We start from the raw sequence: 27514 nt of genomic DNA, 5'->3' as shown, positions 1-27514 counted from the left end.
GCGGGCAGCGCGGGGCTCCGGCCCTCGTCGACCTTCTGCTTCTTCGCCGTCGGTTTTTTATCGAAGAGGGTCTTGGACGTCCCGGGCGACGGCCGGGGCCGCCCGTTGTCGTCCTCGTCGCGCCGGATCGACGCCGTCGACGACGTGCCTGCGGCGCGCGGAGTCGTAGGGCGCGCGCGGCGGCCGCGCGCGCGATCGCCGCGGCGCGAGCGCGCCCCCGCGCGCCGGCGACGGCGCACAAGAGGACGCGGGCGACGCGCTGCCCGAGGGCGGGCTCGCCGCGCCGGAGAAGCGCGTGGGCGTCGACGAGGCGACCTCGTCGTCGCGCAGGAGCTCGACGCAGGGCCGCCCGTTGTCGACGGCGTACTCGCCGCCGTCGTCGTCCCGCGGCTTCCGGCAGCCGAAGAGGCGGCAGAAGGCGTCCATGCCGGCCCGCCGGGGAGGCGGAGGGGGCTGCCGCCCCGCCGCTTCCGACAAGTGGCGGCGACGGCCGGAGATCACCACTCGAAGCAACTCGGCGGGCAGCCCCGCAGTGGATACGAAAAACTGCAATTCCGATGTTGAAGTTCACAAGCACTTTCACAAGCGGCGGCTTAAGCGGCGGCGGCCGTAACGCGCGCGTCCGACGGCCCCGGAGTCTCGCGTCGAAGGTTACTCGAAGGTGGCCAGGAGCTTGCCGTGGTCGTGCCCGGCGACGGCGCCGTCGACGTCGACGACGAGCCAGTCGGCGTCCCAGCGCGCGTCCGCGCGGCGGTCGACCTCGCGCGCGAAGGTCATCGTCGCGTCCGGGAAGACGACGTCGACGAAGATCCAGCCGCGCATGGACCGGGCCGCCGCCTCGGCGTCGTCGGCGAGGCGCTGCTGCGCGTCGTTGGGCACGGGCCACGTCAGGTCGCGCGCCGCGAGGTAGTCGCCGATGGCCGCCGCGGGCGGCCCGCCGTCGAGCGCCTCGAGCACGTCCGGCGCGAAGTGGAACGCGCCCACGAAGAGGCCGCTCGACTCGCGGAGGAGCACGCCGTCGCCGTCGCCGTCCGGCGGCGCGCAGGGCTCGTAGTGCCACCGCTGGACGGCCCGCTCGAAGCGCGCCATGAGCCCGCCGGACCGCGGCGCGAGGTCCGCGACCCGCAGGCCCGTGCCGCGCACGGCGAAGGCGACGCGCGCCACGAGCGCGCGCGGGCCCGCGTCGTCGGCGTCGCCGCCCTCGCCCGCCGCGGCGTCGCCGCCCGGGGCGGCGCCGTCGCCCGGGGGCGTCGCGTCGTCGTCGCCCGGGGGCGCCGCGGCGCCGTCGCCCGGGGGCGTCGCGCCGTCGTCGCCCGGGGGCGCGAAGGCCCCGTTCCGCGCGGCGGCCGCGAGCGCGTCGCCGAAAAGTAGCGGCAGGTCGTCGAAGTCCCCGGGCCGCGCCAGCCGACCCCGGACGGCCTCGCGCGCGCCCAGGGCGCCCTCCGTGAAGTCCTCGAGGGACTGGGCCTCGTCCTTGGCGACGATCTCCATGACGCTCCGCCGCTCGAAGCCCAGGTCGTCGACGTAGCGCTCGAACGCGGAATGCGCGTCGCGCGCGTAGTCGCTGACCTCGCCCGCGCTCTTACCGGAGACGCCCAACACCGTCGCGACGAGCTCGAAGAGGTCCGGCAGCCCGTCGCTCGGCTCGCGGCCCACGCTCTCGCCCCAGACGACGAAGGGGTTCGCGCGCTGCAGGAAGCCCCAGGCGCTCACCAGCGTGTCGCGGTCCTGGGGCGGCGGGAAGTTGAGCGACGCGCCGCCGCCGCCATCGCTGTCTTGCGAGAACGCGCGGCACAGCGGGCGCCGCTGCGCACGGAGGCCGAATCGGCGCAAGCTGCGTCTCATATTGCCCCGCGGAAGAAGCGATGTTGCATGCGACATAGTCGGAGTCGACGACGACGGGCGGGCGCCGGCCTCGTCGTCGGAGTCGACATTGAAGGCCGCAGCACCTCTTAGGCCTCCTCTTACGTATACTTGTCGGTAGGCCAGCCCCGCGGTGGCCGCCGCGGCGGCAGCTTCCGATAGAGCGGCTCCGCCGGCGGCGCCGCCGCGGGCGCCGGCGGCGGCGCGTAGTCGAAGCCGTTCACGGTGAGCCCGCCGTCGACGACGAGGACCTGGCCCGTCACGTAGCCCGCGCCGGCCGAGCAGAGGAACGCGACGACCTCGGCGACCTCGCGCGGCTCGCCGACGCGCCGCAGGGGCGTGCGGGCGTCGACGTGGGCCTTGAAGTCCGCGTCCGCGAGGAGCGGCGCCGTCAGTTCCGTGCGGATGAACCACGGGTCGACGGAATTGACGCGGACGCCGTGCGGCCCCCACTCGGCGGCGAGGTAGCGCGTCAGGTGGTCGAGCGCGGCCTTGGAGATCGCGTAGGCCACGCCCGTGCCGTCCGACGTGACGCCGGAGATGGAGCCCACGTTGACGACGCAGCCGCGGCGCCGCCGGAGGTCGGGGAAGCAGTCGCGGCAGAGGAAGACGGCGCTCTCGAGGTTCGTGCGCCTGCGGCGGAGTGTTGCGCGCGTGGAAGCCGTTATTACCGGACGCCGCGCGCGCGCATGAGGAACGCGTAGTCGTCCTCGTCGAGCGCCTCGGTCTTGCTCCGAATGTTCGTCCCGACGTTGTTCACCAGAATGTCGAGCCCGCCCGTGGCCGCGCACGCGCCGGCGAACTTCGCGCGGCCGGCGGGCGTCGACACGTCGAGCTCGAGGGCGATGCAGTCGACGTCTCGGAGCGGCGCGGCGTCGCGCGCGCAGGTGACGACGGTGCACCCCTGCGCCACGAGCTCCTCGACGATGGCGCGGCCCAGGCCCTTGCTGCCGCCGGTGACGCCGGCCGTCTTGCCGCTCAGCGGCCCGACGCGCGCGGCGGCGAGGTGCACGAGGAGGAAGAGCGCGATGCGCATTGGCGCCAGCAATGATGGGCACATCGTCACCGGCGGCGCCAGGCCTTCAAAACCCACTCTTCAAGGAAGCCTGATTGACCCCATATTGAACTCTAAAAAAAAAACGCGCGCGCTGGGCAGCCCTTCGACGCAGCATCTCGACCGGCCGACCATGGCGCACCTCGCCATCGTGGACCCCACGGACGTGCCGCAGCAGCGGACCATGATGCGGAGCGCCATCGAGGAGAAGCGCCTGCGCGAGAAGAAGGAGCTCGAGGCGGCGGAGGAGAAGGCCAAGGAGGAGCTGAAGGCCATGCCCGCGGACGCCGCCGAGGTGCTCGACGCCTACATGAACGACATGTGGAACAAGACGGGCGACGCGAACGCGGCCTACTGCCTCGCGCTCCAGCGGCGGCGACGGGAGGAACAGGTCGAGCCCGACAACGACATGGCCGAGCACTACCTCGACCTCGCCGCCCAGAAGCGCATGACGCCGTCGGCCTACGTCGCCATGCGGCGCTGGAGCGAGCAGGCGACGGCGCGGGGGCAGCAGTGGCCCTACGGGTGCTCTCCCGAGATCGAGCCGGACACGCGCGAGACCATGCCGCGGACGTCGTTCCCCTACGTGCCCCAGGAGTTCTACGACGACGCCAAGGCCAAGGTCCTCGCCGCGGAGGCGGAGAAGGCCGACACCAAGGTCGCCTTCGGCGACGAGGGCGAGGGGGACCTCCTCCCCCAGGACCGCTCGAGCGACAACGGGCTCTAACGCGGCGCGCGTGAGACACGGGGGTCGCGGCGCGCGGGACGCGAGCGTCGCCCGGCGCGCGGGGTGTGTTCCAATTTGGGTCGTCGGTGAATTTGGTGGTGGCGTCGAATTTGGGGAGCGAATTGGTGCGAAACTCGGCGGCGGCGCGGCGCTCGTCGGCGACGCTCGGCGGCGGCGCGGCGCTCGTCTGCGCGCGCGTCGACGCGGCCGCTAGAGGGCCTCGATGGCGGGGATCGCCGCGGCGGCGGCGTCGAGCTTCGCGAAGGACGGCCGCGACGCGCGGAGCGTGTTCCGGAGCTTCGTCGCGGAGGCCTTGAGGCGCTTCTTGCCGCGGAAGCTGTCCTTGTTCTTCCGGAACGACGCGACGGTTTTCTCGAGGTGCGCCGTCGCGACCTCCGTGTGGGCCTGCAGGAACCAGGGGTGGAGCAGCGCCTGCTTCGCCGTGAGGCGCCCCGCCGGGTCCGACACGAGGCACTTGGCGACGAAGTCCCGCGCGTCCGCCGACGCGTGCGCGAGCGGCTCGAGGTCGACGGCGCCCGCCTGGGCAGCACAAGAGTGATTCAACGTAGCTTCAACGTGAGTGTTCCGCGCGCGCGCGTTACGGAAAACGCATCCGCGCTTCGAGACCGTTCCGAGAGATGATCGCTCGTCCAAAAATCAGCCGAAACGAGTGGAAAATGGCCGAGATCGGAGCCTTTGAAGTTGGGAATTTCGCTCTCTTGTGCTGCCCTGGTGCCCGCCTTGATGCTCTCCAGCACCTCGTCCTCGTAGTCGGCGTCGGCGCCGAAGGGCGGCTCGCCGCTGAGGAGGATGTAGGCCGCGACGCCGACGGCCCAGACGTCGACGGGCGTGCCGTACGGCGGCGCGCGGTGGACGATCTCCGGCGCTAAATAGAGCGGCGACCCGCAGGCGTACTTGAGCAGCGCCTCGTTGGACTCGTGGACGGCGAAGCCGAAGTCGCAGAGCTTGAGGGACGTCTGGTCCTTCGGCGTCTTCAGCACGAAGTTCGACAGCTCGACGTCGCGGTGCGCGACGCCCGCGCCTGGGCAAGGAAAAGGGCGATTCGACGTCGCTTCGACGCGCGCGCGTTCCAGGAAGAGCGTCCACGCTTCGAGAGCGCTCCGAGAGATGATCGCTCGTCCAAACATCAGCCGAAACGAGTGGACGACGGTCGAGATCGGAGCCTTTGAAGCGGGGAATGTCGCGCGCTTGTCCCGCCCCGGCCCGCGCCGTGGAGCGCCACGAGGACGTCGACGACGGCCGCGACGACGGCCCGCGCGTCCTTCTCCGCGTAGCACTCCATGTCGATGAGCTGGTCGAAGACCTCGCCGCCCTCGAGGAGCTCCGTGACGACGTAGGCCTCGGCCGCGGCCGCGTCCTCGTAGTAGTCGTGGAGCTTCACAATACCCGGATGCGCCGCGCACTTGAGGAGGTGCACCTCGTTCCTGAGCTCCTCGTGGGCGAAGGTGTCCATGCCCGCCATACTAATACACTTGACGGCGCAGGCCTCCGACGTCTCCTTGTTGGCGCAGGCGTAGACCTTGCCGCAGTTGCCCTCGGCGATGAGGCTGGTCCCGTCGAAGTCGTACTTGGCGAGGAAGGCGTCGCGGTCGCCCACGGCGCCGCCCTCGCAGTACGCCGCCACCTCCTTCATCGACGCCGCCACCCCCATGGCTCGACGGACTGCCCGAGACGCTCTGTCCAGACTTTCCTGGTGGGTTTCAAGTTTAGATTTAGCGCTCTCAGGTTGAACTCGTTGTTGAACCTGGGGCACCCCTCGGTTGATGGCTGTCGCCACCGGCCAGCGGCCCGGCACGCGACGATGGCGTCGCACGTCGCGGCCCCAAAAACCAAAGGACACATGCCGCGCGCCGCTCCGCGGGCGTTCGCAGAACACGCGCGCCGCGGGATCCGCGGCCGCGCGGCGCGCCCCCCCCCCGGCGCGCCCCCCGCCGAACCCGCGCCGACGTACGCAAGCCGAGCGCCTTACGCGACGGGCCCGCGCGCCCGCGCCGTCACGCCGGCACGACCTGCGTCATCTTGCAGCCGAGCATGTACCACATGATGCCGAAGAGCCCCGGCACGAAGAAGATGACCAGAATGATGCCGGGCAGGTTCTCGTCGTCCTGGATGTCGGCGAGCCGCCTCCGTATCCTGCCGCCGAACTCGACGAGGGCGACGAGGTCCTCGAGCGCCGGCGGCGCCATCTGGTCCCGCGGCGCGGCGGCGTCGAAGGCGCTTGCAGTCGTCGCGGCGTCCATGGCGGACCGTTGCAGCGGCGATCGTGCCGCGGCGGGCGGCGGCGGCGTCGAGCGTCGCGGCGGGCGGCGGCGGCGCGCGTGCGAAGGGGGGGATGAGGCGGACGTTGCGGGGGCAGCGTCTACCGACGCATATGCTACCGGCAAAAGTCGAATTTGACGCTACCAAGCCAACGCTGCCCCGGCGCTTTGTGAGAGCGCGTTATGGACGCCTAAGAGCGCCACCCTCTCAGGCGACGCCATGCAGGCCCAGAAAGCCATGAAGAAGTCATCGGCGACGTCGTCCTCGACGCTGGGGCGGAGCGCGTCGGCGCCCCTCGACGCGACGCCGGCGACGAGCGTGGGCGAGGCGCCGCGGGCGGCGACGACGCTGAGCTACCCCGAGCGCATCCCGAAGGCGCGCCTCGAGGCGACGCTGCTCAACCGGGAGCTCGACGACACGCTCTTCGACGCGCGGCTGCGCCAGGGCCGGAGCCCCGGCGCCGTCGCGGAGCGCGCGGCCGCGGGCTGGATCGGCGGCGGCGTCGCGACTCGGACCGTCGACGGCCTCCTCGCGAAAAAGGCCGCGAGCCCGGCGAAGCACAAGAACGTGCTCAAGCCCCTCGTGCGGGACACGAGCGAGGGCGGCCACGGCGCCTGTTTTACCGTGACGCTGCCCGTGGGCGACCAGGCCATCGACGGCGTGCTCGGCAAGCTTCTAGAACAGTCCCGGTCCAAGGCCGCGGGGCTCCGCGGCGCCGTGCGGCGGGCGCTGAGCCGCGAGGAGGAGCTGCTCGACGAGGTGCGCCGCCTCCGCAACGAGGTCACGCGCCACGCGGTGCTGTCCGGCCTCCACGGCCGGGGCCCCCGCGAGGCCGCGGCGTCGGGCGACCCGCGGCGGGCCGCCGAGGCCGCGCTCGGCGGCCTCGCCGCCGTCCAGGGCGACGGCCCGTCCTGGGCCAGCGCCGACGCCCAGAAGTTCCACGGCCGCTGCGTCCGGCGGCTCGAGGAGCACGTCGAGCAGCTCTCCAGAGAGCGCGACGAGTCCCTGGCGCTCCTCCGGAAGGCCCACGACTGCTCCATCGAGGACCGCCGCGCGAAGCTCGGCGTCGAGGCGGAGCTCGAGGCGACGGTCGCGCGCCTCGAGCAGGTCCGCGTCGAGGTCGCGTCGCGGCGGAAGATGGACGCCGTGCGCAAGGTCTACTTCGACGACATGGCGGACCGCGTCGAGAAGCTCGACGCGCGGAATCGCGCGTTGCAGGAGGACGCGGCGGCGCGGGAGGCGAAGGAGGCGCTCGGCCCCGTCGCGCCGGAGGTGCTCGACGCGCTGACCTACATGCTCAACGACGCGGCGCCGGACCCCGCGCGCCTCGAGGCTTATTTCGCGGATCCGAACGTCGGGCCCGCGCTCGCCAAACTCCGGCGCCTCGTCGACGTCGGCGACGAACGGGACGCGGCGTCGCGCGCGGACTCCGCGTGCGACCTCGCCGAGGCGCCGGCGCCCGCGGACGCGGGCGCGCCCGCGCCCGCGCCCGGCGCCGCGGCGCTCGCCGAGGACGACGCGTCCGCGGTGTCGTCGACGGAGTACTTCGAGCTCGACGACGGCCGGCGCATGAAGGCGCTGTACCTGGCCTCGGGCAAGCGCATCTGGGTCGCCGAGGAGCCTTTGGCGGCGCCCGTCCCGCCGGAGAAGCTCGAGCTCGCCGAGGCCGCGGCGCCCGACGACGACGACGACCGCGACGGCGACGCCGCGCGCGACGTCGCGGCCGCGGCGACGGTGCTCGCGGCCCACGAGTTCATGCGCGCGACGCAGCCCCTCGAGGCCATCGTGCTCCAGTGGGTCAACGGGGGCATCTCGGGCTGCCTGGGGGGGAAGCCCATCGAGGACCTCGCGGACGACGACCGATTCGCGTCCGGCGACGCGCCCGTCGCGGTCGTCGCCGCGCTCCGCGACCGCCACTTCTTCAAGGGCGCGCAGCTCGCGCGCGTCGACGCGGCGCTCGACGCCGCCGCGAACGACGACACGCTCGTGGGAGTCGAACGGGCGGCGGCCGTGCTCGGCGCGGTACATCCGCAGTGCGCGATGTTCGCGTCGCGGCCCCCGGAGGGCGAGCCCTTCGCCGCGCGGCTCCAGGGCGTCGCCGTCCTCGGCGGCGCGCTGCTCGGCGCGTGCCCGTCGGCGCTCCACGTGCTCGACGAGCCGGACGCGAAGCAGCTGCTCCAGCGCGAGGCGTCGCGGCGCAGGGTGTCGGCCGTCGCGACCGTAGCGGCGTTGCTCCGGGACGTCGATCTGAGCGCCCTGTCCGTCCCGCGGCCGGACAAGATCTTCGAGCAGATCGCGTCCATCTACGCGGCGCACGTCGGCTCCGAGGCGACGCTCCGGGGCCACTCGATGGCGAAGATCGCGCGCAAGTTCCTGACGCGGCGCCTCATCTTCCGCCACGCGGCCGACGACGCGCTCGGCGAGCTCGCGCTCGGCGTGGACCAGCTCGCGCGCGACTACGCCCTGGCGCGCCTCTTCGCGCGCGTCGCGGGCGTGCCCCGGGGCCTCAAGCAGAAGCGCAACTCCTTCGCCGTGCCCGCGGTCTTCGCGGCGCTCGAGGCGTCCGCGGCGCACGACCCGCTCGCGTCGCCGCGCGCGCTCGACTTTTTTGTGGTCGCGCTGTCGACGCTCGTGCCGCGGGACAAGATCATCGAGAAGCTCGGCGCCAAGGAGGAGCAGGTGTTGGATTTGGGGCAGGTCGCCGCGCTCGCGCCGAATTTGTTCCAGATCCACGTCTTCGACGCGCACAAGCTCTACCCCTGGCGGGAGAACGCGTTGACGACGGACCTGCCGTTCTACGCCGATTTGGTGAGGAGTCTGGACGCCCGAGCGGCGCTCGTCGAGCCGGACCCGATCTCGCTGAAGCTGCGCGTCAAGCTGGCGGACGCGCTCGAGGCGCTGGTGGCCCACTGGCCCGCGGCGACGGACCACGCGGCGCGCGAGACGCGGCGCTACGCGAGCCGCCTCATCCAGAAGCGCGCGCGCGGCGGCGCGGCGCGCGCGCGCCACGCGGAGACCGTCAAGGCCAAGGCCGCGGCGTTCGAGCGCGCCAGGGTCGAGCGCGAGTTCCGCAAGTGCGACATCAACCGCGACGGGCTGCTGAACCTCGAGACCTTCCACCGCTTGTTGCGGACGCTGGACCCGTCCAAGTCCCAGGACGAGGTCCTCGAGGAGTACGAGCTCGCCGTCGACGGTAGCCGGCGGCATCGCGAGCGGAACCGCCACGACTACGACGACGACGACCGCGACGACAGGGAGGCCAACGACGCCCTCGTCGTCGCCGAGGTCGTCCACGTGCTCACGCAGCCGCGCCACGTCCACGTCGAGCCGCCGCCGCCCGCGGCCTTCGTCGCCATCCCCGTCGCGCCGGACTTCATGCACAACACGTGGGCCAAGGACCGCAACGCGCTCCGCGAGGGCGAGGTCCGCCTCTCCGCGCCCTAAGACGCTTTATCGCGCGGAGCAGGCGATGAGGACGATGCCGACGACGTAGCACGCGAACATGGCGGCGATGTAGAGGGACGCGCGGTGCTTCGCGTGCTGCGCCTCGCGCCAGACCAGGATGCCCCAGAGCGCCGCGACGACGGGCGAGCAGCGGCCCACGGACACGGCGACGGTGACGCCGATCTTCGTGCCGGCGACGAAGACGAAGACCGCGCCGCTGTACCAGAACGCGCCCGCGGCGAGGCCGCACGCGCAGGCCCGGCCGCAGACGCCGGCCATGGGCTCCGCGGGCGAGCTCTTCGAGGAGGGGCGCTTCAGGTACAGGCTCCGGACGGGCACGGCGACGACCACGGCCACGGAGTGGCTCAAGCCGAAGAGGACCATGAACGTGAACACCGAGAGCCCGTCGTCCTCCTCGAGCGCGAGCGCCTCGAGCACGGGCCAGAGGCTCATCAGCAGGCCCGCCGCGGCCGCGCGCCGCAGGCCCCGCCGGACGACCTTCTTCGCCGACTTGTCGACCCTCGGCGACCGCGGGCTCGCGGGCGTCTCGAGGAGCCGGTTCGACGCCAACACGTCGACGGAGTGCGCGCGCGCGAGGTGGGGCGACAGGGGCATGGTCACGAAGTCGCCGGCCTCGGCGTCGGAGTCGTCGTCGCCGCTGTCGAAGGGCACGTCCGTCTCCTCCGCGTCCTCGACGACGAAGTCGAGCTTGCCGAGCGACGTCGACCGGTGGCGGAAGGACAGCGGCGGCGGCGGCACGAGGCCCTTGATGAGCGCGTCGCCCTCGCCCTTGGCCGGCGCCGGCTCCGCGACGACGGCGCCCGCGCGCGCGGCCGCCTCCTCGTCGAGCGTGAGCTGGAGCTGCGCCAACGCGTCGAGCGCGACGGCCGCGAGGACGGCGACGAGCGCCGCGGCGAGGTAGCCCGCGCTCAGGTCCTGCGGGTCCGCCAGGTAGAGCAGCACCGTGCCCAGGGTCATCTCGAGGCCCGTGACGACGGGGTACGACAACGTGACGCCGATGAGCTCGATGCTCGAGAGGAAGAGCATGCTGCCGACGCAGCCGCAGACGCCCGCGAGCGACGCGTAGAACAGCGCGCCGCCCGACGCGCGCCGCGCCTCCGCGAAGACCGTCGCGAAGTCCAGGGAGGCGCCCAGGAGCGACGCGGCGACGACGATGCCGCAGGCGTAGTAGGAATAGAACGTGGCCCACTTCACCTTCGACGCCTTCGCGAGCGTGCCGATGGACCCCCAGAGCAGCAGCGTCACGATGGTCAGGAGCCAACCGTCGAACGTCGACCGGTCCATGGCGCCGCGAAGGAACGACGGCGCGCGCGCCTCGAGCGCGCGTCACAGACAGACCCAAATGAATAGCAAGAGAAGTTGTGTGAACCACTCATTTCGTTCACAAGGTGAAGTCTTTAGTGCCGCTTGTTCACACGCGATCTCCGCCACTCATGCCTCTACACACGGTGAACGCGCCGCTCACGCCTATGCGCAGCGCTTCCGTGTCGGGATCGGCTGCCCTGCTGGCGCCTTTCCAGGGCTTCCAGCGCGTCGAAATGCCGTCGCATACCTTCCGCGCCCCACGGCAACTCCCGGGGCTGCCCCGCGGCCTTGCCGTGCGCGACGGCGGCGTGTTCCTGTCGTCGTTGTGGGCTGCCTCGCGCCGACATGGACGCCGCGGCCGACGACAGCGACGAATTCGTCGTGTGCCTGTCGCCGCCGCCGTTGATGCGGCTCGGGACGTCGCCGAGGCCAGCCTCCAGGTCGCCGATGATCCGCGGCGCGTCTCGTGACGTCGTCGCCGCGCGCGCCGCAACCCCGCGGCCCCGAGCACAAGCCCTCGCAGACGAGCGGCGAGGAATTGATCCGCATCGGCGCGCCCATGTCGTCGAAGGCGTCCTCCGGGCCGCCGATGACGTGGTCCACGTCCGTGGCGCGCGGCGAGACATCGTTGCCGCGCGCGGCGGCGCGCGCACGGCACGCGCGCGCGCGCCCATGTGTCGGCCGAAGATCCACGACTATGTGCGCTTCGAAATCTATTCCGCACGCAGAACAAGACGCCGCGCGTGTCCAAGAGGCTACAGCCTCGTCCGCGCGGCCTCGGTGCAATCCTCCCCGCGCGAAGCGCGGTAGAAATTTTGAGCAGCATCTTCGAAACTTCGTCGTAATCGCGTAGTTAGCTGTCCATGCGCCTCCGCGTGGCGGCCAGCTCCGACCCCGCGCGCAGCGCGCTAGAAAAATTGGAGCTCGTCGTCGCAGCTGCGCGCGCGCCGGCACTTGCAGTCGTGGCACACCGCTCAGGGACGGCATCGTGCACTCAAGTTCGGATCAAGCAAGCCTCCTACTTTCCCTTTCCTTTCTTTTTAAATCTTTTTAAAATTCCCTTCTCTTGCATCTGTTCCCGGCCTCAGACAAATGAGAGGGCTGCCCGAAAAGCAGCAGCATCGCATCAATGAAACATGATGCAGCCAATCTTCACCCATTTTCGGGGCTGCCGATATGGCGGCCCGACGCTGGCGCTGCCTGGGCTTCGCAATCGCCGCGTCGGCCCTGCGCATACCCACGGCGCCGCGGTCGCGCGCCGCGGTGTGCATCGAGCCTCGCTTCGAGCCTCGCACGCGCCGCCGTGCGACGCCGAGCGAGGTGCGCGACGGCAGCGACGACCGCGAGGGCTTCCGGCCGGCCGTCGTGGACACGGCGCCGCCGGTGGCCGCCGCCGTGGGCGTCGCCGTCGGCTTCGTCGTCCTGGGATCAGCGGCCTACGACGTCGTCGTCGAGCCCGGCTGGTCGCTCCTCGACGCGTGCTACTTCGTCGCCGCGACGGTGAGCACGGTGGGCTACGGCGACCTCCGGGTCGAATCCGACGCCGCGAAGCTGTTCACGGCGCTCTACTGCCTCGTGGGCGTCGCCGTCGTCGGCCTCGTCTTCGGCGAGATCGTCGCGTCCGCCCTGCTCGAGGCCGAGGCCAGCGTCCTGCGGCCGTGACGGTTTTCGAGAGATTTGGGCTGGGAAAACGATGAAAAGTCGTCACCGTCATGCTTGGTAGGCGGAGGCCGACGACGCGGACGACGCGGTCTCGGCGCTCCAGAGGCGCACGGCGACGTCCCTCGGCGCCGTCGTGCTGCTCGTCGGCGCGGCGACGGCGGCCTTCGCGAAGGTGGAGGCGCTCCGCCCCCTCGACGCGTTCTACTTCGCGGTGGCGACGGTGTCGACGGTCGGCTACGGCGACGTCGTCCCGCGCACGGACGCGGGCAAGGCGCTGGCGATCCCGCTCCTGCTGCTCGGGTCGTCGCTCGTCGCGAGCGCGCTGGGCTCGCTCGCCGCGCTGCCCTTCGAGGCGCGCCGCGCCGCGCAGCAGCGCTTCGTCCTCGCGCAGCTCGGCGACGAGCTCGATCGCGACGAGCTCGTCTACATCGCCGGCCGGGCCGACGAGCTGACGGGCGGCGGTACGGGCGCCGTGGACCGGTCGAGCTTCGCGCTCGCTCTATTGGTGCGCCAGGACAAGGTCCGCGCCGCGGACGTGCGCCGCGTGCTCGAGACCTTCGACCGCCTCGACGCCGACGGGAGCGGCGTGCTGGACGGCGACGACCTCCGGGGCTTCTTCGCGGAGACGGCGGCGCCGGAACTGCTGGAGGCGCTGCAACAGCGGCCCGCGGCCGAGCTCTTCGCGCGCATGTCCCGAAGCGGCGTCGTGCGCTTCGACGATCTTCGGCGCTTCGACGGCTTCGCGGACGTCGGCGACGCGTCGCTCCGGCGCTTCATCTCCGTCGGCGACGACTCCGGCGACGGCGCGCTCGACGCGAGCGAGTTCGCGGCGACGGTGGACGCCATCGCCGCGCGGGCCGACGTCGGCGACTAATGTGAGTTACCTCGGCGCGTCGTCGACCGCGGGCGGCGCCGCGGCCTGGGCGAGGTAGAAGAGCGCGACGATGAGGCCGACGGTGAAGGCCGCGGTCGTGTTCGTCTCGGAGCGGCCGACGTCGCCCGCGTTGACCATTTGGACGATGGGCGAGTCGGGCTGCGCGGCGACGAGCTCCGCGAAGGCCTTGGACCCCGTCTCGACCTGGACGCGCCCGTCGACGACGAGGAGGCCGGACGCGAGGCCCACGGCGCCGTTGAGCGCGCGCGCCGCGGCCCGGTCGAGCTCGCCGGCCTTCGTGCAGCGCCACAACAAGCTCTCCGCCGGGCAGAGCACGAGCGCGATGTAGATGCCGCAGACCGCGCGGAACAGGTGCGTCGCCGCGGACTCCGTCTCGAAGATGCCGATGGGGTTCACGGGGCTGAAGATGAAGGACGCGCCGACGAGGATCCCGACGAGCGTCGAGCCCCGGTAGAACGTCGCGAGCGTTCTGTAAAAGCCGCCGCCGGCGGACTCGCCGCGGTCCGTCGCGAGGTCCACGGCGTCGCCCTTGAGGAGCGCGGCGACGTCGTCGACGCCGGACGCGCCGACGGCCTTGACGGCCACGGCCGCCGTGAGGAAGAGGAGGTCGACGGCGGGCCCGACGACGCCCTGATCGACCACCGGGGCGCCGCTCGACGTCGCGACGGCGAGGCCCGCGAGCGTCGCGGCGGACGCGAGCGCGAGCGACGCGCCGACGCGCGCGGCGTCGGCGGGCCGCGCCTCGAAGACGTTCGCCGCGAGCGCGACGAGCAGCGCGCCCTCGAGCACGAAGACGGGCGACGTGAGCTCGAGGAAGCCCGCCGCGGGCTCGCGGATGTTGTCCTCGAACGTCGCCGTCGCGACGCCGAGCGCGCCGACGAGCTGTCGCGACGACTCGACGTCGAAGGTCCTGGCGCCCAGCGCGACCCAGGCCGCGCCCGTGGCGCCCGTGGCGACGCGCACGGGCATCGGCGACGCCGCGGGCGGCGGCGGCAGCGGCGCGCGCTGCTGCGTGCGCGGGCCGAACGCCGAGGCGCTCGCGAGGAGCCAGAGCAGCGGCGTCGGCATTGCAAGAGCGGCTGCAAGACGCGGTGTTTCGTTGCGAGGTTGAGCGGCTGACACAGCTCGTCTCGACCGATCGACCGCGCGAAACTTCACCTTTTCTCCTTGACTCCAAGTTGAGGCACACGATGTGATCAAAAGCGTCGTGATAAGCTAGCGGGCTGCTGTGATGCACAAGTGGGCTGCGATGCTCGGCCTTTGCGTTCTCTTCTGCCTCGCCCGCGCTTCCGCAGCGCCGACGACCTTCGAGCGCGCCGTGGCGCTCGTGGCGGAATCGCAGGCGAACTGCGGCGCCGACGTCGACCTGCTGCACGCGCGCACGCACGTCGCGGGCTTCGCCTCGGGCATCCACAGCGTGCTCGCGGCGCTGTCGTCGGCGCTGCTCAACGGCCGCGTGCTCGCGGTGCAGCGGCCCAGGGCCTGCGGCCGCGGGCGCGGCCACGACTTCGACGTCGCCTGCGCGTTCCAAGAAACCTCGCTCTTCCTGCCGCTCACGGCCTGCGCCGCCGACGGCAAAACAGCGAAAGCCAGCGCGAGCCGCTTCCAGCTCAGCCCGAAGGCGCTCAACGAAACGAAAACCCCGAGCGCCTTCGTCGCCGCGGCGCGGCGCGACGGCGACCTCCGGGACCAGCCGCCCTACTTCTGGGCCGCCGCCGTCGCCGCGTACGCGACGCGGCCGCGCGCGTGCCTCGCGCGCCACGTCGCCGGCCTCCGCGCCGCGCTCTTCCCCGGCGTCGAAGACCTCCGCGCCGTCCTGTCGATCCACGCGCGCATCGGCGAGAAGGACAAAGAAGCGATACTCCACAATTGGAAGGAGTACGCGAACGCCGCGATCGCGATATCGAACGAGCGCGGCTTCGCGGACGTGCTCGTCTGCTCGGACCGGAAGGAGACCCACGGCGCCGTCGCCCAGGCTTTGCGCGGCTGGCGGCCCGTCCGCGTCGCCGACGCCTACGCCTACGAGCCCCCCAAAAAGGACGCGTGCGACGACCGGCAAGCCGCGGCCATCGCCGCGGAGATTTTGTTGATGGCGCGGACGGGCCACGTCGTCGGCACGTTCTCGTCGAACGTCGGGCGCCTCGTCCACGCTTTGATGCTCGCGGACCGGAACCCGGACGGCCCGCCGCCGGTCGCCGCGCCGCCGTTCTTCGACCTCGACGGCCTCTCGAGCTGGTGGATCGCCGGCGACGGCCTCGTCGTCAACAACATCCGCGGGTTCTGGCCAGCGTCCTGTGGCCGTGACGATTTTCGACAGATTTCGGGTGGGAAAACAATGAGAAATCGTCACCGTCATGCTTCGTAGGTTCTGGCAGCACCACGCGCTGCAGCACAGCCTCCGCTGCGTGGTCAAGCACGCGGGCGACCACCGCGCGTCGTGCGGCCCCCCCTCCCCGCGACGGACGACGCGAAAGCGGGAGTATATCTCCCCGACGGGGCCTGCCTGTCGGGCTGCGGCCGCCTCGAGCGCCACGGCAAGCTCGGCTTCCACTCCTTCGGCTAAGCTTACGTCGCCCCGTACTCGAGGTGCGAGTACAAGTTCGTGTCCTGCTGCGGCTCGATGGCCTGGTTCGTCTGCGCGTAGTAGGGGTCCGCGTAGGGGTTCGACTGCGCGTAGGGGTCCGGCGCGGCGCCGAGGACCGCGTACTGGTCCGACATCTGCTTCGCGTACTGGTAGTTCGTCAGGGACAGGTGCTCCGCGACCGCGCGCGGCTCCTCGTACGTGCCCTCGCCGGAGACGGGGTTGTAGTAGTAGGACGTGCCCGTGTCCGGGTCCGCGTAGCGCTGCCACGTGCCCACGGTCTCCACGGGCTCGCGGTGGGGCGAGATGCGCAGCAGGATGCCCGCGACGTCGTCCTGGACGATCTCCGAGGGCCACATGGACTCGAGCTCGAAGTCGCCGTCGCCGTAGTCCACGCGGCGCGCGTAGGCGTCGTAGAGCGCGCGGAAGGGGTGGCCCGCGCGCTTGCCGCCGTAGTGGACCTGGCCGAAGCAGTCGTTGCAGTAGAACTCCTTGCACGTGCCGCACTCGATGGCCGCCTCGAAGTACTCGCAGTTGCCGCACGTCGGCCGCTTCATGAGCTCGAGGAGGTCCTGGGGCCGCCGCCAGCGGATCTCGCCCGTGATCTGGTTGTAGAAGAAGGGCCGCTGCGAATCCTCGTCGAACATCTCCTTCCACCGCGACCGCTTCGCGTCGCGGACCGCGACGGCCCTTTTCCGGCCGCCGCGCCCCCGCACGCCCGCCTCGACGAGCGTCGCGGCCCAGACCTCCATCTCCGCCATCTTCCGGTCGAACTCCTCCTGCTGCCGCCTCAACTCCGCGACGCGCACGCGGCAGGCGTAGCCCCTCCCGCCGCTCTGGATGACGATGGACGCGTCCCACTCGCGCTTCTCCTTGGCCCGCTTCAGCGCCTTCCGCCGCCGCATCTCGCGCGCCGCGACCTTGGAGCGGTGCGCGCGCTGGATGACGGCGGCGGCGGCCTGCTCGATCTTGTTCTGCCGCTCGGCGGCGGCGATGTAGACGATGATGGAGTCGCGCTTCGCGCGGTAGCACGCCTGCAGGCAGAGCGCGACCTTCTTCTTCGCGTCGCGCGCGCGCTTCCGCTTCCGCACCAGATTCTTCGTGTGGATGATGCGCACGCGCGCCTGGAGCATGACGGCCATGGCGTGCTCGCGCTGCTTCCGCAGCTTGAGCGCCGCCCGCACCGCCGCGACCTCCTTCTTCGCGCGCTCGCAGCGCGACCTGGGCAGGAAAAGGGTGCGAAATTCCCAACTTCAAAGGCTCCTATCTCGGTCGTTTTCCGCTCGTTTTGGCTGATTTTTGGACGAGCGATCATCTCTCGGAGCGCTCTCGAAGCGTGGGTGCTGTTTGCGAAACGCGCGCGGGCGGAACACTCACGTTGAAGCGACGTTGAATCACCCTTTTCCTGCCCTGAGCGCGACGCTCTTTGGATCGTCGCCGCGGACCGGTTCCGCAGCGCGATCATCGCGTTGTCCAGGTCCACGAAGTGCTGGAAGCGCTTGCGGCCCAGGAAGCCGCGGTAGATGCGCTGGATCGTGCCGCAGCCCTTGAGCCGCCGCTCCTTCCGGAGGAGCGCGTGGTGCTGGAGGATGCGGACGTAGCGCCGCGCGACGACGGCCCGGTACGCGGCCTGGATGCGCGTCGCCGCCGCCGTCGCCAGGCGGAAGGCGATGAGGGTGCGGATGCGCTTCACGCGCGCGCGGCCCGCGCAGCCCCGACCGAAGGCCTCGATCGTCGTCGACGCGTTCCACCGGCGGACGAACTCCGCTTTCAGCCGCGCGAAGCGCCGCCGCCCGAGGTAGCCGCGCCGGTGCTTCTGGAGCACGAGCACGGCCCGCGCCAGCGCTCGTAGATTCCGCAGGTGCTGCGCCGCGCGGCGCCCGAGTAAAGCGCGGTACGCGGACTGCAACTTGACGACGCCCCGCCGGTGCTTCGCGAACTCGTGGATCTGGATGCGGTGCTCCCAGCGCGGCTTCGGCCAGAAACCGAAGAAACCGTTGTCGCGCTTCATCTCGCTGTGGGGGAAGTGGTCCCGCGACGACTTCAACGCCGCCGACGTGCAGGAACAGCGGTACATGGACAGCGTCACGAGCGATTTCGACCCCGGGCCCTCGACGAGCCACGCCAGACCGATGTCGCCGAACTTCGGGCAGTGCGCCAGGAGCAGATGCCTCAAACCCGGGAACTTCCAGTAGCACTCGGCGAAGGCCGCGACGCCCTCGTCGTCGAGTGAGGAGCAGCCCGTGCAGTCCAAGCGGTGGAGCCGCTTGCAGTGGCGCGCGATCGCGCGCGCGCCGACCTGCCCCCAGCGCTCGCAGTCCCGCAGGAAGAGCTGCTTCAGGTTCGGCGACCCGCGCGCGAGGGCACTGACGAGGTCGTCGTCGACGCAGTCGCCGCAGCAGCCCAGGTTCACCTTTTCCAACGTCTCGCGCGACGCGTGGCACAGCGCCCCCACGCCGTTCGCCGTCAGCCGCGGGCAGCCCGCGAGGCCCAGCTCGACGAGCGTCGAGCACCCTTTCGCCAAAGCGTTGAGCGCCCGGTTCGACACCTGGAAGCAGCCGTCGAGGTGCAAACACTTGAGCCGCGTCACGTCCTGCGCGAGCGCCAACAACCCCTCGAAGCCGAAGCCCCGGTCGACGCCGTCCGTGACCAGATGCATGCTCGAGATGTCCAAGGTCTCCAACGTGTCGCCCAAGGCGGCACCCAGCACGCGCACGCCCACGTCCGTCACGCGCCGCGCGCCGCGGAGGTCCACGACGCGGATCACGTGGCAGTGGTCCGCGATCGCGCGGCACCCCGCGTTCGTCAGCCGGTTGCAGCCCCGCAGGTTGAAGACCTCGAGCGTCGCGCCGGCCTGGTGGGCGACCCAACTGACGCCCACGTCCGTGACCATCTCGCAGCCGTTCAGGTCGAGCTCGACCAAGGTCTTCCCGCAGCCCTCCGCGATCGACAGCAGCGCGACGTCCGACGTCTTGTGGAGGAGCTCGCTCCGCGCCATGTTGATGTACTCGAGGCGGTGGCACTTCTCGGCGATGTTCACCGCCGCCTGGTCCCCCGTCTGGCGGCAGTGGGACAGGTCGAGGCGAATCAAATTCGGGCAGTGCTTCGCGACCGCGCCGCAGTCCGCGTCCGTGAGCAGCGCGCAGTGGGACACGTCGAGGTGCGTCAGCGACGCGCCGCAGCCCGTGACGAGCGCCGCCAGCGCCCAGCCCGTCGCGGCGCGGCCGCAGCCCGCGAGGCGCACGTGCTCGAGCTTCCGGCACTGCGCGCCGACGGCCGCCAGACCCGCGCCGGCCAGACCCGCGCAGCCGCCCGCGTCGAGCTTCCGCAGCTCGAGGCAGTTGGCGGCGACGACGCGTAGCGACACGTCCGTGACCCGCAGCGCGCCCGAGAGGTCCAGGCTCACGAGCGCGGGCGCCGCGACGGCGACGGCGGCGACGCCCGCGTCCGTGAGCTTCGTCGCGCCGCCCAACAGGCAGTCCTTGAGCCCCGTCTCGACGTGGGCGCGCTCGAGGGCCGCCTTGCGCGCGTCGGCCTCGGCCTTGCGCTGCTGGGCCTCGTAGGCCTCCTGGCGCGCGCGGCGCCGCGCGTCGCTCAACGCGGCCGCCGACGCCGACGCGTCCGCGGGCCGGATGTCGTCCGCGGGCATGGCCGGCGGCACGGGCATGTCGGCCATGGCCTTCTCCACGAAGCGCTGCTCCCGCGCCTTGGCCTCGGCGCCGATGCGCTGCGCCGTCTTGTCGCTGACGATCATGCTCCAGACCCGGAAGTCGAGCTTGCCGCTGCAGAGCAGCTCCGGCGGCACGTCATCGAAGGGGATCTCGTGCACGCTCAGCGACTCGGCGCGCGCGATGGCGTGGAGCGCCGACTTCGTCGTCCGGTCCGGCCCGCCACCGCCGCGGCCCATGGCGGCCCACGAGCCCGGCGGGCAGCGTCCCACCCTGGGGGCCTCGTCTCAACGCGCTTTCACGTAAATCAGATTCTTGACGTTGCACCCGATTGTGAACAATTGTTCACTGCTTTTTAGCCGCCGAGGGGGGCGCTGTTGTTGGAGGCAGCCCGGACCGCGCCGGGACGACACCGCCATGACGGCGGGCGTCGTCGTCCTCGTCGGCGGCGGCGGCGGGCGGTCGAGCATCTTCGGCGGCGGCGGCGCCCAGCACGCGCCCTACCTGTCCCAGAGCGCGTCGGCGCCGTCGACGTCCGCCGCCGGGAGCGGCCTGGGCCAGAAGCAGCTCGCGAGCCTCAGCCACGCGAGCCTCGGGCCCAAGGCGCCGGCCCGGGGCGCGCCGCCGAAGAAGAAGAACATCCTGCCGCTCATCCAGTACCGCGCGCCGCCGCGGCGGCGGAAGCGGCGGCCGCCGCCGCGGCAGCTCCTCGAGCGCGACTGGCCCGGCGGCGCCGAGGTCCCGGCGCAGCCCGCCGACGACTTCCGCGTGGACAACGGCCCCCTGCGGCCCACGGTGCTGGCGAAGCACTGGACGGCCATGCTCCGCGGCGAGGAGGTCAAGGACTCGCGGCAGGTGAAGTCGTTCGCGACGAAGCGCGACGAGCTGCCCTGGAGCGAGAAGGACGAGCGGCTCGCCATCGAGTACCGGCACCGCGCCTACGCCGAGGCCGCCGCCGCCAAGGCCGCCGACGACGCCGTCGCGGCCTACGAGGCCGAGCTCGCGGAGCGGCGCGCGGAGCGCAAGGCGCGCGCGGACGCGCGCGGCGGCGAGCCCCGCCGCGTCCGCGACAAGCTCGCGCCCCTGGACACGGGCGCCGCCAAGGCGCCGGACAAAGCCCCCGCGGCGCCGCCGTCGCCCGCGGCCGGCGCGCGCGCCGAGGCCGACGACTGGGACGCGATCCTCGACGAGGACGTCGAGGGCCGCGAGGGCGAGACCTTCGAGAAGGTCTACTTCCCCACGGAGCACTACGTGGCCAAGTCGACGCTCGAGCCCGCGTCCCCGAAGCACTCGCCGCCGAAGAACGCGTCGCCGCCGGGCCCCAAGGCGCTGAGCGCGCAGCGCGCGCGCCAGCGGAGGAAGAAGGCGCGGACGGACAAATTCCTCAAGCAGCAGGCCGCGCGCGCGCACCGCGACCTCGGCAAGCTGCCCCGGCCGTCCGACGACCACAGCGGCGCGCTGCGGGGCCACGAGAAGCTCCTCGACAGCTACACGACGGCGCTCCTGCCGCCCTTCGACGAGGACGGCCAGGTCAAGAGCCCCGCGAGGGCCAAGAGTCCGGACCGCGCGCAGCGCAAGCACCGCGCGCCGTCCTTCGCGGCGCTGGGCAAGAAGCCGCGCCGGGCCGGCGCCGGGGGCTACGACGAGTCCTGGCTCGAGGACCGCTTCGCGAACCTCATGGGCGGCGGCGCCGCACCGGCGGTGCCGCCGCTCGTCGTCGGCGACGACGACCAGACCGAGGAGCACCCGTCGCCGCTCAGGGACGACGACGACGCCCTGGACCGGGGCCTCGACGCGCTCCGGAAGCGCGCCGCCGCGGACACGCCGGCGGCGGCGGCGGTCGCGCCCGCGGTCGCGCCGCCGGAGCCGGAGCCCGAGCCGGCGGCGCCCGAGGCGCCCGAGGCGGTCTTCGCGGTCGGCGCGCGCGTCGAGGCGCGCTTCGAGGGCGGCGCCGAGTGGTACCGCGGCGTCATCACGTCCGACGTCGGGGGCCTCTACGACATCGACTACGACGACGGCGACCAGGAGACCGCCGTCAAGGCCATGTACATCAAGCTCGTCGTCGAGGAGGTCGTCGAAAAGCCCGCCGTCGCGCCGGAGCCCGTCGTCGCGCCGGAGCCCGTCGTCGCGCCGGAACCCGTCGTCGCGCCGGAGCCCGCCGTCGCGCCGGAGCCCGTCGTCGCGCCGGAGCCGGCGCCCGTCGTCGCCGCGCCGGAACCCGAGCCGGAGCCCGAGCCCGAGCCCGAGCCGGAGCCCGTCGAGGACGACTACGGCGAGGGCGACTACGAGGACTCCTTCGACGACTTCGAAGCCGACGAGTCGTTCCGCAAGGAACCCGCGGCCGTGGAGCCCGCGGAGCCGCCGATCGCCGAGGAGCCCGTCGAGGACGAGCCCGAGTACGAGGAGGCCGTCGAGGAGTTCGAGGAGGAGGGCGGTGACGAGCCGGTCGTCGCGGCGCCCGAGCCCGAGCCCGAGCCCGAGCCGGTCGTCGCGCCGCCCGAGCCCGAGCCGGTCGTCGCGCCGCCCGAGCCCGAGCCGGTCGTCGCGCCGCCCGAGCCCGAGCCCGCGCCCGCGCTCGCGCCGCCGGAGCCCGCCGCCGCCGTGCCGTCGCCGCCGCCGGAGCCCGACGACGCGGCCGTCGAGGCCGTCGTCGACGCGGCGCTCGACAAGGCCGACGACGACGGCGACGACTACGGCGACGAGGGCTTCGAGGAGGACGACGACGACGACGTGTGCTTCGACGAAGACTAAGAGTTCGAGCTAGAGCAGCCACCGCTCGTCGAACTCCGCGAGGCGCCGCTTGAGGTACGCGGTCCGGTCCGCGGCGTCCGCGGGCCACTCGTCCGTCGCGAGCGTCGCGATGGACCAGCCCCGGGCCGCGAGGAGGGCCTCGAGGAAGCGCGCCTCGCCGCCGCGGCGCGGCGCGAGGAGGAAGCCCACGCTGCCCTCGAGCGCCGGGTCGTGGGGCGCGGCGCCGCGGCTCCGGTCGCGGCGCACGTAGTCGACGACGACGCCCGAGTCGCCGGCCTCGAGGCCCCGGTCGTGGGCCCAGCCCAGGCCCTCGAGCGCCTCGGACGCGGCGAGCGCCGCCGCGCCCGCGCGCTCCACGGCGACGGCCCGGTACGCGGCGTACGCGCGCGCGAGCCGCGGCGCGAGCGCCTCCGCGAACGTCCCGCCCGCGCCGGCGACGGCGAGCCGCACGACGTGGAGCTGCGCGAGCTGGTGCTGCGAGAACCTACGAAACGGAGGTTTCTCGGGCCGCCCGGTTTCCCGGACGCCGGCGGACGCGCGCGGCGACGCGCGTCTCGACGACGGCCTCGGCGCGCTCGAAGAACTTCGGCGCGGCCACGCCGCCGACGGCGAGCGCCCAGGCCACGTCGGATAGGTCTCTCGCCGCGGCCTCGTCCACGGGGTACCTGTTCGGTGCAAAATAAGCGTGACGATTGACGGTGGGGATCGGGCGGGGAACGTAACGCTTAATAGGCGCCGAAGAGGTACTCGTCGGCGATGCGCTCGAGCATGCGCTTCGCCGGCGCGCCGACGGTCGCGAAGGCCCAGCAGACGATCGCGCGGCCGCGGACCGAGAACGCGAGCGCGCGGCCGTCGTCCGCGACGGCCGCGAAGAGCGGCGCGCTCGCCGCGGCGCCGGCGTGCGCGAAGGCCCAGAGCATGTTCGTCAGGGCCTGCTCCCGGATCGTCGCGACGCGCGGCGCGGCCCAGCGCGCGACGGCGTCGAAGAGCGCGGGCGCCTTCTCGCCCGCCGTCGCGAAGCTCCAGACCGTGTTGCTCGCCGCCTGGTCGTTGAAGTCGTCGAGGACCGCCAGCGCGGCCGCCGCGACGGCGCCGAAGAGCGGCGCGTCGTCGACGCCCATCTTCGCGAGGCCCCAGCACACGTTCGACAGGTGCCGGGGCGCCCACGTCTCCGCGCCGATGCGCTCGCGCGCGAGCGCGAGCAGGCGCCGCAGGCGTGCGTCGGTCTCGCGCTTGCCGAGGCGGCCGAGGCGGTGAATCGCCGTCGCGACGTTGACCGCGTTGAGCCGCGCGCCCGCGAAGTCCGCGAGGTCCAGGATCGACTCCGACGTCGCGCGCGGCGACGAGAGGGCCTTGTTCCAGCGGATGGCGCGCTCCGTGCTGCTCTCCGGCCGGCTCGGGCCGCGGGGCGACGGCGGGGGCCGCGGGCCCGGCGGGACGCGGCGCGCGCGCCGCGGCGACGGCGACCGCCGCGGCCGCGGGTAGTAGCGCGGGCCGGCGGGGCCGCCCCGCTCCGGGCTCCGGCGGCGCTCGCGGCTCCGGCTCCGGCCGAAGCGCCGCGGCGGGCTCCGGTCGCGGCGCGGCGGGCTTCGATCTCGAGGATAGTAGCGAGCGCTCATCGTGTGGCAGCAGATTGCGGCAGCCCAGATTGGCAGCCCGAGTTTCGGCACTGCAAGCCTTCTTCAATTAAAAAGGCAATAAAAAACTCTACCATACTTCTGCCGACACGCCAGCCTCGGAGGCGCCCCCCCCCCCCTCCGATGCGCTTTTGCTCAGGTCGTCGCGTTTACGAGCCCGGCGCAGGCCTCGAGGCCGACGAGCTTGAACTTGAGCTTGCGCGATGCGTCGCGGGGCAGCACGCGGAGCTCGACGTCGCGCGCGGCGCCCGCGCCGCAGCGCGCCGCCGGCGCGGGGACGTCGATGGTCTCGTAGGTCGACTCGCCGCGGTCCCATTTCGCGTCGACGAGGGTCACGGCGCCGTCGTCGACGTCGACGGCCGGTGCGGCGCCCGGCGCGCGCGGCGGCGAGACGCGGACCTGCGCGCTGCCCACGGACGCGTAGGACCGGAGGATCGTCAGCCGGATCGGGCCGTCGCCGCAGGGCAGGCGGAAGACCAACCTAGGGAGTGTTTCATCGTTTTCCCGGCCGAAGGCTCTCGAAAATCGTTTCGTCGTGTTCCCGGTCGAACGCTCTCGAAACTCGTCGCCGCCGCGGGACGCCGAGACCGGCCCGAGCTCGCGCCGCTGGGACCGCTCCCGGGCCTGGCCGATCCAGCCGGGCTTCGCCGGCCGGTCCTCGTAGTAGCGCCAGTCGCGGCCCCGGCGCGCCGCGGGGAACTCGGCGTCGCTCCCCTCCGCGACGAAGGACGCGAGGACCGCGCCGCACGGGTCGGCCGGCGCCGCCTCCTCCGGCGACAACTCCGGCTCCGGCTCGGGCTCGCCGGGCCCGTCGGCGCCGTCGTCGTCGCGCGCGCAGTGGGCCGCCGCCGCGTGCTGGAGCCAGTGGTACCAGAGCACGTCCGCGATGAGCTGGTGGTCCTCGTAGGTCGGGTGCGGGTCCTGGCGGAAGGGCCCGCCGTAGCGGCCGCACGTCTCGTGCTCCGCGCGCGTGTTGTACCAGTAGGCGACGTGCGGCGGCGCCGCGACGTCCGGCCAGAAGGCGTCGCGGTAGCTCACGAGCGACGCGCCGTAGCGCCGCGCGACGGGCGCGACGATGTCCTGGTACGCGTAGTGGAGCCGGTTCGCGCGGCGCAGCTCGTCCTCCGTCGCGCAGGCCACGAAGGTGAACGTCGGCGACCCGTCGCTCGCCGCGTGGCCCCGCGCGTCGGGCTTGAGCCAGTGGGTCCAGGACGCGGGCGACAGGGGCACGTAGAAGGTGCACAACACGGCGACGTGCGCGCCGGCCTCGGTGAAGACGCGGAGCAGCACCTCCGTCGACTGGCGCACGGCCTTGGCCTCCGGCAGGCCCGCGACGTCGTCGACGTCGTAGGTCTTGGCCGTGGCCACGACGGCGTCGTTGATCGCGTAGTCGAGGATCAGCAGGTCCGTCGTCGCGGCCGCGTCGATGATCCGCCGGGTCTTCGACGCCGGCCCGCTCCCCGTGCCCGACATGGCCCGGACCACGACCTCGACGGCGCCCGGTCCGTAGGCCGCGTCGAGATGCGTCGCGAGCCGCTGCGGGAACGCGCAGGCCGCGCGCGGCGGGCTGCCCGGGTCGAAGTCGCAATGCGTGCCGAGAGTCACGGACCCGCCGAGGACGAGCACGCGCACGGGCGCCACGTCTCTGGCGCCGCGCGCGAGCGCGCGCTTGTTCGCGGCGGCGCGCGCCACGATGGCCGCCCAGCGCGTCGCGTTGCCGCCGTCGCCGACGCAGCCGCGCCGGAGCTGCGCCCGCGACGCCCAGTCGTACGCGCGGTTCGCGCCGACCTCGGCCGCGTCGACGGCGGGGAACTCCGCCGGCAGCGCGTCCTGGCGCGTCGCCGCGATGGGCTGCGGCGTCGCGACGCCATCGAGCGCGGCGCAGGCGTGCGGATCGTAGGTGCAGGCGCCTCGTTGTATGGGGCGGTAGGGCACGTAGGTCGTGTTCGTCGCGTGGTGCGTTCTTCGCGGGCACGGTTGCGGTGTCGTGCTGCGCGGCGGCTTTTTCTTTCGTTGTTGTGGTTTCGCTGTTGTGAGGGCGATGATGAGGAGGGCGAGCTTCATGGGATGCTGCCCATTGCCGGTTGACAGGGGTTCACACAAATTGCTCGGTTCAACGTTGAAGCCGCGCCGTGATCATGACTGGAGGGGGGACCGGGTAAGTGTAAGGTAAGTGGCGCCCTCGGCCGTTTCGGCGCCCTCGGGACGATCGCTCTGTGGGCGGCGCTGGCTGCTCCGCCTCCTCGGCGCGGGTCCGGTCTATGCCGCGGCGAGCCCAACGTGCCTTTAGCTCCCGGGACTTCTCCCGGGGTCCTTATGTCGCAGCCCGTCGAGATTCACGCCGAGGCGACCGAGCGAGGCGGAGGGCGGCGCGGGCTCGCCGCGGAACGTCGGCGACTGCCGCGCCGCCGGCACGGGCTCGAAGACGTAGGCGAAGAAGTCGTCGGGCGAGAAGGTCTCCAGGAAGCGGCGCCGCCCGTGCGTGCGGCCCGGGTCGACCAACAGGAGCGGCAGCGGCGGGCAGTGCCTCGCGAGCGCTTCGCCGAGCTTCGCGGCGATCGTCTGGTCGTAGAGCAGGTCCGCGACGACGACGAGGTCCGGCGCCGTCCGCGCGAAGAACGCGTCCAGGGCGTCGCCGTCCGTGGCGTCGAGTACGTGCGCGCGTACGCGGCTGCCCGACGCTTCCGCGCCGAGCTCGAGCAATTGGAGCGCCGTCGCCTCGACGTCCGCGGCGTGGACCGCCGCGCCGAGGCGGGATGCCGCCAGCGACGCGACGCCGCTCCCGCACCCGAGCTCCGTTACGGCGAGCCCTTCGAGCGAGCCGCCTCGCTCGTCCGCGATCGCGAGGAGCTCCATTGCGGCGGCGTACCCCGCCGGCCAGACCTCGCGCGACGTCGGGTCGTCGGCGCCGGTCTCGGCGCCGGACTCCGTGAAGACGGTGATCGCGCATGTTTCGGAGAGCTTCAGCTCGATGGGCGTCGGCATGGCGCGTCGCACTGCGTCAAGCAGCGTTCAGACGACGTTGCGGGCCACCGACGCGACGATAGAACAGCGCAGTTCGCTGCTAGAGCAGCGTTTGGACGACGACGGCGCACATTCATGCGATGAGGACCATAATTGCCTCACATCTCTGAATCCATTCATTTCGCCACCCGCGTCGTCAAAAGACAATGGAGTCGTCGCCTGCGTCGCCTCTGTCGTTCTATTGTCTGTCGTTCTATTGTATTACCCCGTCTGTAAAATAAAAAAAAAAGGGGCCAGTCGGGGTTCGAACCCGAGATCTCCTGTACCCAAAACAGGAATCCTACCACTAGACCACAAGCCCTTCCGAACCCACGACCTCGAACACGATTCTCAGACTCGGTTCGAGACCCAATTGAGGCTAACTCGAAAATTGCTGCGCCAGAAGGAAATGAAGTTGCGAGAGCAACTAAATTTTTTTTCAAGTTTGCTTTTACTTCAAGTTTGCTAGTGTAACTTCAAGTGTAATTTCCACCTTCCCCGCCATGAAGTCCAGAGCATTTAGCCAACGAACACGACAGAGGGGGCAACGGAGGAGGCATCAAGGCAGGGGGGAGGCGCCACTACAGGGGCGAGTCGTGTTCTCGACTCGACTCGCCGCGGTC

The 27514-nt window shown here is 72.0% G+C and overlaps 7 protein-coding genes across 7 annotated transcripts; 3 read left to right on the top strand and 4 right to left on the bottom strand.

Moving 5' to 3' along the window:
• Positions 1-1964: 1964 nt before the first annotated feature.
• On the bottom strand, positions 1965-2899 carry AURANDRAFT_19598 (hypothetical protein; the record flags this gene model as incomplete). Its single annotated transcript, XM_009034717.1, has 2 exons — positions 1965-2496; positions 2535-2899. The coding sequence occupies 2 exons, from the start codon at positions 2897-2899 to the stop codon at positions 1965-1967; spliced, it is 897 nt and encodes a 298-aa protein (XP_009032965.1).
• Positions 2900-6143: 3244 nt separating this feature from the next.
• Positions 6144-9368, top strand: AURANDRAFT_61061 (hypothetical protein; the record flags this gene model as incomplete). Its single annotated transcript, XM_009035227.1, has 1 exon — positions 6144-9368. The coding sequence occupies one exon, from the start codon at positions 6144-6146 to the stop codon at positions 9366-9368; it is 3225 nt and encodes a 1074-aa protein (XP_009033475.1).
• A 2502-nt stretch (positions 9369-11870) lies between these two features.
• Positions 11871-12356, top strand: AURANDRAFT_61060 (hypothetical protein; the record flags this gene model as incomplete). The annotated part of the gene is made up of 1 exon (XM_009035228.1): positions 11871-12356. The coding sequence occupies one exon, from the start codon at positions 11871-11873 to the stop codon at positions 12354-12356; it is 486 nt and encodes a 161-aa protein (XP_009033476.1).
• An 880-nt stretch (positions 12357-13236) lies between these two features.
• Positions 13237-14319, bottom strand: AURANDRAFT_61059 (expressed protein; the record flags this gene model as incomplete). The annotated part of the gene is made up of 1 exon (XM_009034716.1): positions 13237-14319. One exon carries the CDS (start codon positions 14317-14319, stop codon positions 13237-13239), a length of 1083 nt encoding a protein of 360 aa, XP_009032964.1.
• A 3716-nt stretch (positions 14320-18035) lies between these two features.
• Positions 18036-19025, bottom strand: AURANDRAFT_11299 (hypothetical protein; the record flags this gene model as incomplete). The annotated part of the gene is made up of 1 exon (XM_009034667.1): positions 18036-19025. A coding segment is annotated over one exon (990 nt), but the record flags the coding sequence as incomplete, so codon positions are not given.
• Positions 19026-19917: 892 nt separating this feature from the next.
• On the top strand, positions 19918-22251 carry AURANDRAFT_61057 (hypothetical protein; the record flags this gene model as incomplete). Its single annotated transcript, XM_009035229.1, has 1 exon — positions 19918-22251. The coding sequence occupies one exon, from the start codon at positions 19918-19920 to the stop codon at positions 22249-22251; it is 2334 nt and encodes a 777-aa protein (XP_009033477.1).
• Positions 22252-24023: 1772 nt separating this feature from the next.
• AURANDRAFT_61056 (hypothetical protein) lies at positions 24024-26873 on the bottom strand (the record flags this gene model as incomplete). The annotated part of the gene is made up of 2 exons (XM_009034715.1): positions 24024-25878; positions 26278-26873. 2 exons carry the CDS (start codon positions 26871-26873, stop codon positions 24024-24026), a joined length of 2451 nt encoding a protein of 816 aa, XP_009032963.1.
• Between the last annotated feature and the right edge of the window lie 641 nt (positions 26874-27514).

Source organism: Aureococcus anophagefferens (assembly GCF_000186865.1).
Source record: "Aureococcus anophagefferens unplaced genomic scaffold AURANscaffold_2, whole genome shotgun sequence".
In the NCBI taxonomy this organism is placed as follows: domain Eukaryota; class Pelagophyceae; order Pelagomonadales; family Pelagomonadaceae; genus Aureococcus; species Aureococcus anophagefferens.
This window is presented reverse-complemented; position numbering and strand designations above follow the sequence as displayed.